The following is a 17,252-nucleotide window of genomic DNA, read 5'->3' as shown; positions in this document are numbered from 1 at the left end:
TTTTTTTGTTACATTACTGACATGCATTACAACCCCAAACAGATTTGCTGTGTTATACATGCAGAGACGGTAAAAGAGAGAGCAGACTCAATATATAGTTTTAATTCAGCGTTGCATATTTACTAGTCATGAACATATTGCTTAACCCCAGGAAAGAGGGAAATAGAATGATTATATTAGAATTGCTTGTTTAAAAAAGTTTTTGCATCACATCTTCCTGATACATGAGGTAATTTTTTTTTTGAAAAAGTACAGGGAGCATCAATATACATAAATATAATCCTTTTGTTCTGTTCACTTTAGTCCACAGAGTGTCTTTCCTTCTTACTCTCACTTAATAGTAGAGCTCAGTATAGTAAAATCAAAGGTGCACTTTGTAGCTAAAGGTTTGTTTTCAAAGAATATATCTGTACAATTAAGTTATCGGTTTAACTGACTAAGAAATGTGAAACTACTGTATTCTGATATCAGGTTTAAATGACACTTTAGGTCCAACTATTTCTTATGGCTAAGCTTACAGGCTAAGAACAAAGCAGTGACAAAGGAGCAGTCCTGCTACAGGCCAGCATTCAAGATCGAAGGGTTTTCCAGTATCTCATGCAGCGATTGCATTCCAGCTCTGATGCATGCTAATTTAACCGTTTGCTTTGGTGCTGCTTGTAGCTTTAAGACAAAAAAACTCAAACATTTACAGTAATGTGCAGAATTCAAATGCATGACAATGTTTCTGCACATAAATACAGACAGTGCAACATGAGCGGAGACTGATTAGAAAACAACATGCGGCTTACAGTGCACGGAGGACATCAAACGACCTGAAAACTGGCTTGACCTGAGATAAAATCCAAAATAATGAAAACACCTAACACATTATATACACTTAATTGGTGAGAAACGCACCGGAAAATGTATAATGATGTATCTTAAAAACAGTTAAGGCCAGGTAAAATAAATTTCAGTGACACGATGTTTTGTAAACCTGTTCGGATGGAAACAACAAATCAAAACTCCTCTACTTACTGTAATAATGACCAACTGATCTGGAAATGTAGACTGGATATGACTGAGATTTTCTCTTTGTTTCTGCAGACATGCTGGAATAAATAGCTGGATGAACGCAGCACATTATTCACATATAGATGAACAATTGTGAAAAAAGTACAAACACATCTCAATAGCATTCAAAGTTGGCGGTAAACATGCAAAGTGTCAGAGTGCATCCCAAATGGGTGTAGTTCTGATAAATACTTTGATAATTCACAATAGTAGTATTTTTCTTACTAAATTGCTGTGCTTAAAACACAGCAGTAGCACTTTTTCAATTTACAGTGGAAGACTTGGATCAAAAAAGATGGTTGAGCATCCACGTAGGGGGGTGGGAATAAAAACTGAAAAAGACATCTGTAATTTTATGTGGGTTCTAAACAAACACAATGCTGCTGTTCTTTTAAAATTCAGTGACTGAATCACTGTACTTGCAGTCGATCAAACGGGAAGATAGCAGCAGCTAACCAGATTTGATTTGTCCAAAGGAAAAGTGGCCGACAGTAAACCCAGATCACAGATTGTTTACTAATGTTTAGCTTTTACTGTCTTTTCCATTTAACGCAACACCAGTGGGTTAAAAATGCTGTTTGAACGACTAAAAATCTGAAGCTCGCTACACATGAATGAGTTGGAAGTTCATAGGGGTTTGATATGGCTTGTCAAGGCTGTGCGCTTGGATACGCCAAGTTATCCTCTCCATCTGCTGCAGTTAAATGCTCTACATGAATGAACCAACCAGTGTTGGATAAGATGATCACAATAATCTATGACTCCTGAGTTGCTGATAGACTGGAGAGCATGGAGGAAAAATGAGGATTGAAGTTAATTATGTAATATGTTTAATGTCCTGTTTTATTCTATTTATTATGCTAATTTTTTTGCACACAAATTACTTTGTTGTTGATGTACTACTTATATATATATATAGCATCCAAATATGGGTGTAGGGGCTTACAATAGGACTTTAAAAATTGAATAAGCCTTCAGGAGAAGTACGATTCGATGATACAGTGCAAATGTTTCCCCTCACCTCTGGAACTTATTTTGTTTTGTTGGGTTTTTTTTTTTTTGCTTGGACTTCATTTGTTGCGCACTCCATCACCAGACATGTGGTTTCAAATAGATGTAGCTCAGTAGAAAGTGGATAGATGCAAAGAAACGTAGCATATAGCCCGGCGTGTATGCGTTTGCATGCTCAGTGGCTGCTGTTGACGCTCCAGTCGTAAGGGAGGAAGCTGACTTTGGTCTTCCCAGCAGAGAGGACGCCCTGCAGGCTGGTCTTCTTCGGGGATTCGCTCATGTGTTCCAGCACCCAGTTCAGCAGCTGCAAGAGACAGTGGAGGAAAAAAGAGCTGAAATACATTTTTTCTGCCGCAAGTGTAGAAAATGAAGCCAGAAAGATATTTATTCACTGCCTCTTAATACGTGCACACATACAAAAAAGAGTGGATTCAACTCTACCTTCTCATCAGTGCCTCCAAAGTCAGCCTTGTACCACTTGAATATCTGACTGAGTCGCACTTCTTTTTTCCCAGAATCTACCACGCAGCCGTCGTCATTCTCCAGGAAGGCCTCGGCTGCTGTGCGGAGCTGGCTGTCAATGTCCTGACAGGGTTTAGTAGCATGTTAATGTAGGTCGCTGCCTAAGATACAACCATGACTTATGACTATTTACACAATGAAAGGACAAAACAACACTAGAAGTTCAATTCTCTTACCTGGGGAGTGTATGTTTTAATAGGCGGGCAGCCTTTTGCACCGCAGTTCAAGGCAAAGTGAATGAGCGGCTCAGCGTCTGGAAGCGCCATCTAGTGGACAACAAGAGAATTGATATTTAGGTACTGCAAACAAACACCGCCATCCAATGCTAGACACACTCATCTGTGATTGAACAGAGTTTCTAAATACCTGGAGTCGAGGGTCTGTTTTGGAGAATGGCCGTCGAAGCTGTGCGATTCCTTTTCTGTTCCCTCTCAGAACGCCGTTCTCAATGTCTTGTAATGTGAACACTTCTCCTCCAATCAGGTAGCTCACATAGTTGAAGAACTACAAATTAAGGCAAAAAGAAAGAAAAAATATTTTATGTCATGCCATCAATTCCTGCTTAGGTACATGCGCATTAGCATCAAGAATTAAGCTGACGTGACCAGACGCTCATAGTTTGGTATGCATGTAATTTAACCTAATATTCCAGTTTCAAAGTAAGCTAATAATAAGACACTGCATTCGGTGTAAATTATCACATAAAACATTTGCTCAGCTTCACTTGTGAGGCCCTACTGATTCAATGCATCCCATTCAAACTGGCTGACTGACGATGAATGATATAATTCAGCTGTATTTGCTTAAGAATTACAGGAAATGCTGCATTTGAACTATACTACTTCACATCAGTGGAATAAGGCCTATTTACATGATGTTTTTGGGAAACACTGCAGCGTATTTCAGTGAAGCTGTGCAATCCTACTCTGTATCTTTGCCACATGTTGGTGGGGGCCCCGAGACGAAGGTTCCCATGGATGACTAAGGCATTGTAGATGTTGATGAAGAAGGCCAGTTTCTCCTCCCGGCTCAGAGAGAGCAGCTCCACCCTCTGCAGCTGAATGGCGAGCTCACAGTAACGCTCAAACGCAGGGTTCATTGACATGCCTTTGTAGTCCACAGACTGTAGGAGCAAGGACAACACACAGAGTTAATAGATATATGACATATATAATATATTGACACATAACAGGACAAGCTAACCACAGAATTAATCTCTTCAAAGATGAAAACTGCACAAAAGCTGTCTGTGAGGTTATTTATTCTGTTTACACAAGTGAATCTTCATACGAACAAATGACCTGCAACAGTACACTACTCATGGCACAGATTCACACACAACCTTGCGACAACACAACAGTCACAGACGAAAGCACGCAATGAACCAAAAGGCTCGTGTCAGTGAAGACGTTACCTTGCCATCGGCAGAGAGATGCTCAGAGAACAATTTCAGAATCATGTCCCGTAAAAGCAAAGAGAGCTCAGCAGCTGGGGGAGGGGGAGGCAGATGAAGACAGAGAGATAAAGAGAGAGACATGGTTATTGTTTGGTATGGTCAGCTGCTTTGTCTGGTGATACAAGCCAAACCAATATTTGAAAGCTACAAGCATGGACATACAAAGAGCAACTGTGCTAGCATAGCCCAGAACTTATCAAACATCAACACAGTCCGTAGCTGAACTTCCCAACATGAAACGTGAGCTGGGACAAACTGAGTACTCCTTACTGAGGAGTACACCATAACAAGGAAGATTTTAACTGTGGAAAACCAAGTCAATGTTAAAAGAACATACAACCTGCAATCTGGATCAGGCTAACTTTAATCTCGTGCATATTATATCATTGCTAATAACTAGCAACAACATTGTTTCTGGTGAAAGTGGTGTTGTAAAGTAAATGGTAGCTGTTAGTCTGCAAAGGTGAGCAACATTCAGGTAGAAACACAGCAAAGCAGAGCCAAGCAGTTTGTCTCACCACAACCGGGTGGAGAAGAAATTAAAACCAAGTGTTAATTTGTCACAACACAACAACAAACCCACAGCAAAGCAGAGCATGGTTTTGTAACTGGGATTCAATGATATACTGTTCTATTTCAGGCCAGTTTCTTCTTTTTTTCTGTTTATATTTCAGAACTCTGTGGACAGCAGCTGAAGTTTGATGCCAAAACCAATATGATGTTGGCATAATGGGTACAACACTGGGACAGTTATCATGAACCATAATAACAATGTGTTCTTTCAATGTGTGTCAAACCCTGACAAACTTTTGCATCAGAATCCATTTAGAAATGCTTGGGGTGCTGATAAACTGTACATCAGAACGTTTACTCAAAGTTAGAATATATATTATCATGCATATTGCATCATTTCTGACAAAATTAAAACCCCAAGCTCCAATTATTACTGTAGTTTTATTCTGAAGCTTTTAACTTGCCTTTATCTGCTGATACTCAGTTATCTAAATCCACTAATGCAGAATTATGAATCAAAATTAAATGCTCCGCAAAGTCATGTGTTGCTTTCATACATATATTTCTAAGGTCAAGAAGAAACTTTATCCTTTATCAGGTATACTATTAGCCCCTACTTCAGCTCCTAACATCACAAACTTCATCCAAACACAAACCAAAGCAAACCCAATAGCCCACATACCAAACCAGCAGCCAAGAAATGACAGGGTTAGAGAGCGCTGAAGGGCACTACTCAGCGTGACCCTGGAATGCGATACATGAACACTCTGAGCCAGGTCCAGTCCTGACCTACCCTGTATGGGACTGCAGCTCGCAGTCTGTCCTGCGTTGAGAGCTGAATGAGGGTCGTCCTCCAGTAGCCTGTACAGTGTGTCCATGGCGTCTTTTCCTTCGCCAAAACTGCCGTCTTGTTGCCCACTGCCATTCACACTGACCATGTACTTCTTCTGCAACAATGCTTGACCTGTTTTACAGGCCTCAGCCCTGGCTAGCACACACATGGCCACAGTCAAATGTTGACAAAGGTGGATCTGACTATGTGTTCTCTGAATCAGGACTCAGATGGATAGATCAATGAGTTGGGTTTATTTTCACATTTCACAACAGAAAGCATCTTTGGCCTTACTTACCCATGCCCTTATCTTTTTGCAGCCAGTCAACCAGCTCATTGCCTGTGAAGCTCTTTTTGTGTAAAGTCAGTCCTTTCCTATGGCAGCCAATCACACTGCCATGTTTGAGGTCCTCTACCAGGTCCGCCAACTCATCTTTCTCACACATAAACTCTGTGAGGGCAAGGAATATCCCAAGCCAAACACGTACAAACACAAAGAAATACACATGTTGAAACCCAGATAGAAGATGGAATAATGGCCAAGAGCCACTAGTGTTCAGGATGTGCACGATAACACGTAGCTGGTGGGGAAGATATTGCCTGGATTGGGCCAAGTCATGTCTGCTTTTACTCCAACACAGCTGCTCTGCTTGTTATTCTAAAAAAGTTTTTTAGAGACGAGCCCAATTTAAATATGTTGTGCTGTTTAGGGAAATGGGTAGGAATGCCTTTTTTTTCTACATGTAACAAGTTTGTTTTGACTGATGGCCAGATCATAGAGAGGAGGAAGCTCATTTGTGCTGCTGAACAAATTATTTGTGCGCACAAATTATATTTTCGTACTCTCAAATGAATACTCCATGGACACAAATTAAACAACATCAATAATTTCTTGATACTTTCTGCCAGTTCAGTGTATGGTTAAGAGGTGCCAAATATAACAGAGTGTTGTCCATAAGGCACACACAATATAAATCCATTTCTCTATAGTGAAAATGTAAATAAAACTGCAAGTGCTCAGTGAAAGTAAATAGATATGTTACAATAAATTTGTCCCTTGGCCTAACAGCTCGCACTGTCCTGTTGATCAATGCATTATCAATTGAGCTATAAAGTTGAGTTACGTGCCTTACCCTGTTACTTAGATGATTCCAGTGTAACAACATAAAGGGATAACAAGACCTGGCGAGGTCCGAGGACTAGTGGAAATTAAAAGTAACGCTCATACAAAAAAAACTAACTAACCTACTAGTGATGATGTTGGAATACATCGGAGCAAACATTGAATGTAAATAGTTTTCCATCTGTGTATGCTTCCAAGGGAAAGACTCTATTTACTTAGTAGTGAGCCTAATAATCACATATAATAAGGTACTGTAGCACAGCCTGGTGCTGCTGGGCTCATCCACAGTATCAAGTTGACTGTAATAACTACAGTATCTGTGTTGGAATGCGTAAGAGGAGATAAGCACACACACACACACACACACACACACACACACACACACACACACACACTGCTGTTACTAAATATATCCCTCATGTCCACATCAGCCAGCCCTGTTTCATAAGTCATTGTTCTTGGCTCATCTTCACACAGAAATGACGAAGTAAAACCAGCCCTGTTGCCTCTGGTCAGTGCTGACCTTGGATGTTGGAAGAAATTTGTTTTGTTCTGAAGTTGTTGCTCCATACGGATTTAATCTGAGTCAAAACCTCTTAGGATGCTTTTCCCACAGCATGGTTCATTTCATGATTTCACAGCCCATTCCTTTCCAGAGCAAACCAACCTGACACAGATCTTCAAAATCATTTCTTGAACATTGCAGTTATTGCACCAAAATGACACAAAGGACTGTACGGCATTATGTATGAAATGTGTGCTAAGGACAACTTTCATTACACAATAAAGCCTGCAAAAAATTGCACAACAAATCCCTCACCTCCATCAGTCTCTCCAGCTGTGTTCCTCTGACTGATTCCTTCTGGTAACGGGTGAGCATCTGCTGGAAGAGGCTCCTCCTTAACCAGACTCACCAACCTCTGAAGCTCTTCAGGAGCCTAAGAAGGTGAAACAGATCAAGAAGTTGTTCAGCTTTTACATATTTGTGTTTTATTTTTTGAAACAATTTTAAAGAAAGCAGATGCTATGAGATTTTTTTGACACTTCAAAAATATGCGTTGCACACTAAGTTCACTGGTCAAAGTGGTCGAAATTCTCACCAATTTCTGCAGATCATCATTACCCCCGATGTGAACGTTGTTAAAGAAGATCTGAGGGACTGTGCTGCGTCCTGTCAGCTCCTTCACCCGCCCTCTCAGCTCAGGATGAACACCGATGTCCACGTCACACACTGGTACTCCAAAGCGCCCGAGGGTGGCCTTAGCCTGCATGCAGTGTGGGCAGCCCTGGATGGAGTACACCGTGACCCGGCCCCGACCATCGCTCTCATACTCCCCCATCTACAGTTATAACAGAAAGTCAAGAGAGAAAAATCTATGTAATAACAGTTTATCTCCATTAGTCCTCTTCTGCTTCAGAATGTGCACACTATCTGAATATGAAGCACACTAAATATACCTTCTAGTATGGATAAAGCGTTAAACTAAACACTTTTTTGGTGTTTCCAACCAGATTCGCAGGTTAATCCTTGCAAATTATGCTAATCTCCTGAGGAGGATATTGTATAGCTTTGTTCCTTAGAGTAGTTGTGTGGATGTGCAGATTTTGTTGTACATGTGCATGTAGTTATGTGTATATATATATATATGTGACTGTACTTATCTGTTCTTATTTCAGTAGCAGTTTCGTGTGACATCTTCAGGACCACCTGAGGGGTTTAACCCTGGAACTTTACAGCCCTTTTAATCTTTTGCAAAAGTGATTACTGGGGTTTAAACATGAGTCAAAGCTAAAGCAGTTTCCTTCCTGTATATTTCAGAGCATTTCTTTGTGTTGAAAGAAGACCAGCGTGTGTTGAAAACAGCCAGGTGTGGTGTGCATTGGACTAGTTTTGTATAAAGTTAAGCAATGGCAAAGTTCCGCATTCATCTGAAACAGCTTTAGGCTAGCAGTCGGTTAATATTCATCGAGGCTTATCAAGTGGTAGATCAAACACACCTAATGATTTTTTTCCTCGTGCAAAGACAGAGAAAAGTCCAAGGTTTTACCTTGTTGTTGAGGACACTAGTAGTTCATGCAGTTACATAGCGATTAAACTTAACTCACTAGCTTACTTATACTTAGATTATACATTGCTCCTGGGCATAAAAATACAACTGGTTCTGCGTTGTTATCACAAGCACATCTGTTTTTATTATACTCTAAGATATCTTGATGTAAATTGACTGGAAGTAAACGGAGAACAAACTGATTTTTAAATGAAGAATTTCAACATCACTGCTCAGTTGTATGAGAATGCCTGTTCATAGAATGGTAGTTACCCGTTTAAGATACAATAATTACATTTACACAACATTAAAGTGTTAAAAATGTTTTTATTCATTTAGATACTTTAAGTGGACAGCAGTTTAACCGACAAAACTAATAAAAACGATAAACCCAAGGTGTTTTACAAGGCACTATTTAAAGCTGGTCACAGCACTGAACGTACACTAGCTAGGCTAAATTAGGCAATAACAAGCTGAGATATATATTAGCAAATGATATCAGTACGATACCTTTCAGGGTTTGGCTCCCTTACTGTACACGTGAGAACGATAATAAAAGGCAGAAGTGATCCTCCTAGCCCCTTTAATTAGAACATATTAATATTAATAAAGTCTAATGCCAGCTGAAAGGCTTATCTCGCAGGTAAATTCACCAGCTGTCCTGACTGAGCTTCACCGCAGCGCAGGCTAGTCCACATTAGCGCTCTTAGTTAAGCTAGCTCGCTTGTCTTATGATGCATTCAAGTGCTCATCGGGAATTATGCTTTAGTCTATTTTCATTACAAACAACCCCAATCGTATATTTTGACATAAAAGCAGATTTTTGCCTTTGTAAACCGAAATCGGTCTTCAAATGTATAATGTACATTTACAAAAAATGTGATTATTATCTGACCCTAAATGAATTACCTTAAATTGTATCAGTGGAGAGCAGCAGTTTATCCTAAAGACACAACAGAAGATGTGACACTGTTTGTTTGTCCTTTCTCCCGGAATGATCCTGCTTTTTGCCACTGAACTGCTGTCAAACCAGGACTGTCACCTGACTCTACCAGGAAACATGGTGTCACATGAAAATTTGCTCTCTGACTAAGCTGTGGTTTTACTGTTACTTGTTAAGCAAGATTCTAGAGGTGTGCTCACTTGTGTTGGTGAAATGAACAGAAAGCCATCAGCAAAATGAAAACACGAAGTAACCAGCACGAGGAATACGTCTCAACTGCCCAGAATCTGTGTGAAAATCAGGTTAAACCACAGCAAACGAAAGTAATAACATATAAATAAGTATCATAAAAGCAGCCAAAGTCCTCCATGCTGCGTTCGTGTTAACGTGGCAGTCGGAAATTTTCATTTCGAGTTCAAAGCTTCCACGACTAACAACGTTAATGTCAACAGTCAATAATATTATAGGACTGACTTCGACAAACCTGTCTTCTCGTGGACAGTGGTGTATGGAAATCCTATCAGCAGAGCTTATTTGGATGAGTCAACAAAACAGAGGGGATAAGTGACGGATAAAAGAGGCTGTCAGCCTTAGTAACTTTTTTGGGACGCATTCACAACTCTTAACAGTTTAGTTGACATCAAAGTTTCACAGTCGAAACTTCATGGGCCATTCAATCGTACTCTACAAGGAAGGTTTCCGAGCCCCGAGTCTTCCTGAACGCAGCAGTAGTATCATAGCAACCATGGCTATGAGCGGACCGATTCGCAGTAGCACTTGTTCCTGTACGGACACATTTCTGTACATGACACAAATGGACGAAAGCGGCTAAGTGTTGTTCTGCGAAGATGTCAGGACTGTCAGAAACAGAACGTGTTGGATTTAAAAAAATACTGGGTTTAATGACAATACCCGACCTACTGTCACTGAGTGACACAGTGACTAATAAGATGATAGTCGTGGAGAACACTAGAGGTGAGCTTTTAATCGTGTTGCTGCTAGCAAAGCGGAAGTTAGTTAACATAGGAAGTCAGAGTCTGTGAGTCAGACTCTGACACTCTGTCGTAAACGGAGCTATTTGATTCATACTTTCACCAATAATGGAAGATTGATTTGTCAGGATTGTCGCCAGCACTGACACCAGTGATTACAAACCGCCTTTTCTGGTGCTAATTCACGACTACCTAGCTAAAGTGTACTATGGTCAGATAATAGAATTTTAAAGGTCCCGTATAAGTTGTGTGATTGTCATTAACTTGCAAGTGTAAAATAAAAGCTGTTAAGATGGGAAAATGTTTGCTTCAGCCACTTCTCAAGGCCAGAACTCTGTGGAAATTGTGACGCTGAGGAACATTTACAAATGGTGGAGACCAATATGAAACCAGTAAACAAATGTATAGTGGGGTTCTGCGTTTTCATGTCACCTGTTGTACTTCAGTGCAACCTAAGCTGAGCTAGTGTTTACATCAGGATTTGCATTAATTGTTGTTTGTGTTGTCAGACATCAGAACCAGTCTAACATAGTGACTGAAATGCAGCCAGTTGAAACCACATGTTAACCTGCAGTCTGTGTCATTTTCTGACAAACTCACTATATAACTGGTTTAAAATGAGGGTGTGCTGTGAATGTCCATTATTTTTATGTAAAGTGTTACCTCAAAGAGAGCATTGGAAAAAAAATTAAAAGTCCTGATGTCACACACGCATTCTGTTGGCTGTCAACTATTTTGTTCTATACTATTAGTCACAGACACAGACAGAGTCTTTTTCCTGAAGGGACGTTGGCGATAGCAGTTCAACTGCATTTACAGCCTCAGCCACTGATACAGTCCAGTTAAAATAAGACTAAAACCTGGGCTAGTGATGGTGAAATAGCCCATCTCTGAATTACTTTGAGTAGAAATGTGTAGAAACACCCTCTGGGAACTTAATTTGCAAAGGTGCACGATATGGAATCTTCAACTTGTCTTGTTTCTTTGTCATTACAGAGGCTGTAGAAACAATTCTGTCATTCACTAAAAATGCTGAAGAGCTCCTGAGAAGGAAGAAGGTTCAGCGTGAATTGATATTTAGGTACCTGGCCAAAGAAGGTGTAGTGATGCCCCCAAACAGTGAGAAACACCAGCTGGTGAGAAGGACGCTGGAACTTTGGTCGTCAGCGAAGGTATGGAAATGAGGTCAAGTCACTTGGCCCTGACATTTTGCATGACAACACAGAGAGCACAGCTTGGGGTTGCTGGACATTACAGCATATTTAATGCTACACAAAGACTAGTAAATAACTTGAAGGCTAATCAGAATATTATATAGCCATCATTTGTTCAGTAGCTTAAACGCAATTGGCATTATTCATTACATTTTTAACTAAGTTTCCAAAAGCTAGAAACTGGTAGTTGTCCTTATAGCTAAATGCAAATCTTTAAAGTTCCTTTGCTCAGTGATTGAACTTTTTTCCCATCAAAGCTCTTTTCCAGCTTAAGATGGCTCCAAAGCTGCAACTCAATATCATTGTTTTCCTCTAAAACATGAAACTTCAGCTTTGACTTTGCTCAGACCTTGTAATACTTCTTTAAACTCTAAATCTCATGATGTGTTTTCTAGCATTAAAAACACCATATGGACAAATATGGGAAAAAAGAGGAATTTTCACAAAAGGTGGTCTTTAAAATAAGGACTCAATACATGTGGATCAGAAACTAGGTTACTGATGTATGTGGGAATATTCACATTTTTTATTGATAGCTTCATCTGGATGATTGCACAGAAAGATGACTCACAATTAGATTTTCCATATTTCAATGGTGAGCCCACTATGAATGCTGCTATCATGGCAAAAATGCTTTGTGTTCTAAATCTGTGGAAATAAGTTGGACTTTTATGCTTTTCATTGTAAATAGAGGCACCAGCAGTTGCTGTTTTAACAATGGAAACAACCTTTCTAAATAATGCAGGGCTAATGTTTTAGCTTGGAGGCCAACCTAAGATCTTTGCTGGGATGAAAACGATAAATAAAATGACCTACTCACAGCTTTAGCTACTGAGCAAGACTTGATTTTGAATTTCACTAGAATCCATCTGAAGGCTTTTCCATGTGTGTTTCTGAAGGAGTGCAGCTTTCGATGTAATAAAGAAAGGCCAAAAATGACGTTTCAGTGCAGTGATCTATTGATACCAGTCACAAAGTAGCTGTCTGAAGCATGTGCTGCTTGATACTGAGTACTAAGAGAGTTTAAAGCACTACATGACTATAGTGGCAAAAAACCTCTTCATTCCATTAAGGTTGTAGTTGACAAACGCCATCAAGGAGCTGAGGACCGACCAGCGACAGCCCAGAGAGACACCATTCAAATTCCACGGATATGAAGACTGGGGTGGGCTTTGACCCACTGGTCCTCGGGCAGCAGTTCTGCAGTAGGTTCTTCAAGCTCATGAACAGTCAGAACCCTTCACTTGGCCAACAGCTCAGGACTGGGGACCACACGCACTTTCTGGCCAGACGTGAAGCTACGCCCTCCTCTCCAGGTAGGACTCGTTAAACAGGGATAAACAGTGTGCAGCTAGATGAGATAACAATGTATGTTACTAAATATATATATAGAATATTCCTCTTCTGCCAAGTTTTTTGGAAGTCCAGGAGACATTTATTTGTTCATAGATTTACCTGTATTCTTTCTCATCCTTGTGAGGTCTCACAATCAGATTTTTAATTTCTTTTCCATTCGGAGCCATGACTCAAATGACAGACACAACACAGGTCAAAAATGATCTATAGTTTTGGTGTTTACATGGCATCTTTAGCCATGTTTTTGTAGTTAGGTGACTGGAAATGACAGGTGTGCTCGGTTTGCTTCAGTGATCGCAGATTCTCCTGACCTGTGTGTCAGTGATCACAGCTTTATTTGTTTTTGTTGCTTTGAATTTGACTTTGGGGTTCATTTTGAATATAGTGCTTCTAAAATATTTTATTTTATATGTTCATAGGAGATCGTTCTTTATTCGAGTGACACAATTTAGAAGCACCTGAATTTTTAAGTCATATTGCAAAAGGGTATACTAGCTTCTGTTGTACAGCCATGGCCATAAGTTTGGACACAACATGACTTATGTCTGTTTGATGTCTATTACAGAACATAACTAATATTTTTTGACAGCACCAGTTTAATTAGTCAACAATCAACAAGGGATATAATATTATCAATAAATTCCAACAATTGGAAACACTTTGTTCCCAAAACATAATATTAGAAGAAAATAACAAAAAAAATGCAGTACTTTCACAACCGAATTTGGTAAGAATAACAAAATCACACCAAACTCTTTTGATGTTTTTTTAAATATGAACTTAATAGAGTTCTCAGGAGTTGTGTATTATCACCCAAACACTTCAGTATTTTTTGTGGTATTTTCTAAGATTCACAAGCGTCATGGTACTTGTGTCCAAACTTATGGCCATGGCTGTATGCTGAAACTTAAGTCAAGACTGACTGGTAATTAATGACATTTACACACACTAACTCTGGTGCGCCTTTTTTTAGAACTGGCATTGAACAGATGGAGGAGTTTCTGGGTGCTGAGCTGGTTAGCCTTCGTCTTTTGGCCCTGTCCAGAGATGAGCGCCTCCTCTTCAGTCCAAACCCGGAGCCCTGTGGCCTCAAGGCCCTGGCCTCCCCCCATGGCTTGGTGCTGGTGGCCGTGGCTGGGACCATCCACAGAGATGAAGTCTGTCTCGGCATCTTTGAGCAAATATTTGGCCTCATTCGTTCCCCACTTGACAACAACAGCTGGAAGATAAAGTCTGTCAACCTGAAATCAAAGGTCAGGAGGCGCTCGGTGGGACGAAGGTGACAGCACCTGCTTTAAGCTACAACTCCAGTGAACTGCAACTACTGTGCAGCTGATGGCAAGTCAGAATGGGTGTTGTATGGAGTGAGCATGTTTTCTTTACCAATTAAGCATCTGTTTTTCATGACTTCGTTGCACTCGCCAAGTTGAGGTCAGGTTTTGAATCTGGGAACTTTACCGGCACAAGCCCTTCTTCTAACTTATGTTAAGCACCGTGTGAGAATGTACAGGGGGGTGCGACAGTTACATCATTGATGCAACTTAAAAGAATGATTGATGACCCAAAGGAGGGTCCCTGCTTTTTTATTTATTTTTTTGTCATTTTTTGCTGTTGTCCCTTTTCTGGAAACACTTTTGGTAAAATGCTAAACACAACTCCACCTTTTTGCAAAGCCCGTGCCTTATATGAAATCTGACATAAATACAGTCATGAATATACACTTGTAAGTATGTAACGAATTATAAACAATAAACACTACTTATACTTGTTTGCATTTGTGCTGTAAGGACCAGTAGGGTCGGCCTAACTTGCAAACAGAAGAAATGTTGTGTCTCTTCACATGACAATACAAAAGTCGAGTAAAATGGATTTTATTACGTAATCTCAGGCCTCTGTGTAATGTTTCAATATTATTACTTTGAAGCAAAGGGTCCTGTGGTGGTTAAGGCTGAACAGTAAATACTAATGATGTAGCAATAGGACAAAGTGCAATATACAATGGGATGAGCTGCAGTTTGTTTCATTTTAGGTGAAATGTGTCACAACATGCATGAAGGCATCGTGGTGCTACAGACGTACCCTGGTCTACAAATCAGATTCTCCAGATGAAAGGGGATATGTTTATTTTGTACAGACCACCTGCAGATATCGCTTCTTTATACATATATATCTGTTTGATTGGAAAAGAAGTGGAAATATTCCCACAATATCTGTCAAAATCATTGCGGTGGGATTTTTTCAGCTCTAGTTGTGGGGTATGTGTAATATTAAGACAAATGTGTACATCAAAATATCTAAAATGTTCTGTCTGGCATTTAAGCAGGTTCATTTTTGATATGTATTTAAATTCTGGGCTTTTATGTTCATGCATTTGTTTGTTTTGGTAGACACTGGTCTGTAAAGTTCACAGCTTTTGAGGAATTCTTTCTTATGATTAATTTGCACTTTGTAATTTACCAATTTTTTTATATCTTCAGTTGTACAGACAATTATCTGACTGTTTTTTAGTGCAATGCATGCTCCCAAGTCACCAACAGTTGACTCGTTTAACTGCCTCAGTGCATAGTATATATTTTGTATAACATTTTGTTGGAATTGTGCAGCTGTGGGGGAAACATTAACATCCTGTGGTTTTAAGTGTTTGTTTTCTGTGTTCTCTTTATTCTGGGCACTCTGTAATTCAGCACAAAATTTGCATGAGATTTAAGAGTAATGTATCCTAAACTGAAACACAGCAAGGATTAGTTTGATTTACTCTGCTTCCTCGTGGAGTCCAGATGTTGTGCTGTCCCATGGCTAACAGTTAACTCTTGCTGTGTTTTCTAATTTCCGCTCCTCACATGCCAGCAAGCGTGTCTGCATTGAAGGACAGCATCTTGATCAGCTCGGGGCCTGCTGACTGAATAGTAGCCTGACAGCTCTGCCACTGGCTGATGTTTTGTGCCAGAGTCCATTAAATTTGACCACTTTCATGGCCTTCAGGCAGGTTTGATTGCAGGTGTCACTACAGGCTGGCAACCTGCCACACCGCACTGGAAGGATTTCACTGCTTGGTCCGTCATCACATGTAAAAATGCACATTTATTAACTGTGGTCTGCAAGAAAAGCTCCACTGTATCATGCATGACTGTTTTATTGGCCAAAATGGTAATATGCCATGCATCAGGCCCTTAGTTTTGCTGGACAAATATTGGGGATATCAGGGTGAGTATAATGCTGCATTTACATGTGGTATTGGCATGTAATGTGTACCTGATTATTAGCAGTCAGCCTGCTAGTCTCTACATCTGTGCCTGGTGTTGAAATGTTTTCTTGTTTTCTCAACTGTGCCTGCCATTTATTCTGATCTCAGTATGCAAATCACTGGGGTTGGGCTGGCTGACTTGTCAACACATGTTGTGATCCAGATCACAGGGAGACGGGGTATTGCTGCCTTTTCGTCATTAACACAGATCCTCAGTGTACAGAAAAACACTGAGCAACAACAAATGAGCGGCCATGTCAGACTCCATTAGTTTTATAAATAAAGGGTTGGTCCCCGTGGCAGCTTTGCCGTTGTTTCGCTGGTGTTTTTAGCCACGTTTCAGCGGCACAATGCAGCATTTGTGCTGATATGTTGTGCAGCACATGCCTCATTATTGTGATACAACTAAATAATTAATCAAAAGCTCCAAGTTGACTCATTTTGAATAAAGTGGATCTGTTTTTTCATTGATTCTACTCTGTCATCCTAGGCAGGGCCTGCAGGACCTGGTGGGGCACAGACGATGCCAGTATGACTCTGTGGCTTTGGTGGGAAATGTTACATGTGGGAAATTATTCTTGGCAGCCTTTTTCAAAGGCAACTGGAATAGTTAATATCTGTGACTGTATGGGTCGGAGCCGCATGGCCCTTTGTGCTTTACAGGGCCATAGTTGTGGTGAGAGGAAACCACTGCAGCCATTGATCTCAGCCTGTTCACCTCTCAGAAAGAATAATAACAAGCTGCTCGCCTTCTGTCTTTATGGCACTTGGCTTCCCTGCGTTTTAATAAGCGGTTTGGGCACGGGCGCAGCTCTGACGCACGGGTTCAAAAATACCGCTGCAGTGGCGTCTGGTGATGGTTTTGACTCCGGAGAGCTTTTCGTTTTCCTTTTTTCTTTCCCCTCCTATTATGGGGAAGTGTGTTTCTCATAAAGAAACATG

General features: G+C 40.3%; 2 protein-coding genes across 6 annotated transcripts; one reads left to right on the top strand and one right to left on the bottom strand.

The window, feature by feature from the left end:
- Positions 1 to 87: 87 nt before the first annotated feature.
- zgc:152951 (uncharacterized protein LOC569013 homolog) lies at positions 88 to 10,007 on the bottom strand. Of its 5 annotated transcripts, none has more exons than XM_051958620.1 (11): positions 9,989 to 10,007; positions 7,614 to 7,853; positions 7,334 to 7,451; positions 5,689 to 5,841; positions 5,352 to 5,546; positions 4,004 to 4,077; positions 3,515 to 3,712; positions 2,956 to 3,093; positions 2,766 to 2,855; positions 2,509 to 2,652; positions 88 to 2,371 (listed from the first exon to the last, which is right to left on the bottom strand). In XM_051958620.1, exons 2-11 carry the CDS (start codon positions 7,851 to 7,853, stop codon positions 2,243 to 2,245), a joined length of 1,479 nt encoding a protein of 492 aa, XP_051814580.1. In that variant the 5' UTR covers positions 9,989 to 10,007; the 3' UTR covers positions 88 to 2,242. The 5 variants fall into 5 exon arrangements, with proteins under 5 accessions (XP_051814580.1, XP_022059303.2, XP_022059302.2 ...); XM_022203611.2 differs by lacking the exon at positions 9,989 to 10,007 and adding an exon at positions 9,471 to 9,588; XM_022203610.2 differs by lacking the exon at positions 9,989 to 10,007 and adding an exon at positions 9,072 to 9,294.
- Positions 10,008 to 10,276: 269 nt separating this feature from the next.
- Positions 10,277 to 14,618, top strand: c14h3orf38 (chromosome 14 C3orf38 homolog). The gene is made up of 4 exons (XM_051959447.1): positions 10,277 to 10,479; positions 11,493 to 11,668; positions 13,321 to 13,337; positions 14,040 to 14,618. The coding sequence occupies exons 1-4, from the start codon at positions 10,353 to 10,355 to the stop codon at positions 14,347 to 14,349; spliced, it is 630 nt and encodes a 209-aa protein (XP_051815407.1). The 5' UTR covers positions 10,277 to 10,352; the 3' UTR covers positions 14,350 to 14,618.
- The last annotated feature ends 2,634 nt before the right edge of the window (positions 14,619 to 17,252 follow it).

Source organism: Acanthochromis polyacanthus, chromosome 14 (assembly GCF_021347895.1).
Source record: "Acanthochromis polyacanthus isolate Apoly-LR-REF ecotype Palm Island chromosome 14, KAUST_Apoly_ChrSc, whole genome shotgun sequence".
NCBI classification, from domain to species: Eukaryota; Metazoa; Chordata; class Actinopteri; family Pomacentridae; genus Acanthochromis; species Acanthochromis polyacanthus.
The sequence above is the reverse complement of the archived record's forward strand: the minus strand, read 5'-3'. Positions and strand labels throughout refer to the sequence as shown.

Excerpts from the sequence above, each read along its gene's own strand:
- zgc:152951 (XM_051958620.1), bottom strand. The coding sequence starts at position 7,853 with ATGGGGGAGTATGAGAGCGATGGTCGGGGCCGGGTCACGGTGTACTCC. Across the intron at positions 5,842-7,333 it reads AGCTGGAGAGACTGATGGAG|AGTTTATGTGTGAGAAAGAT; the intron begins GTGAGGGATTTG and ends TTGCCCTCACAG. Across the intron at positions 5,547-5,688 it reads GCAAAAAGATAAGGGCATGG|CCAGGGCTGAGGCCTGTAAA; the intron begins GTAAGTAAGGCC and ends TGTGTGTGCTAG.
- c14h3orf38 (XM_051959447.1), top strand. The coding sequence starts at position 10,353 with ATGTCAGGACTGTCAGAAACAGAACGTGTTGGATTTAAAAAAATACTG. Across the intron at positions 10,480-11,492 it reads AGTCGTGGAGAACACTAGAG|AGGCTGTAGAAACAATTCTG; the intron begins GTGAGCTTTTAA and ends TTGTCATTACAG.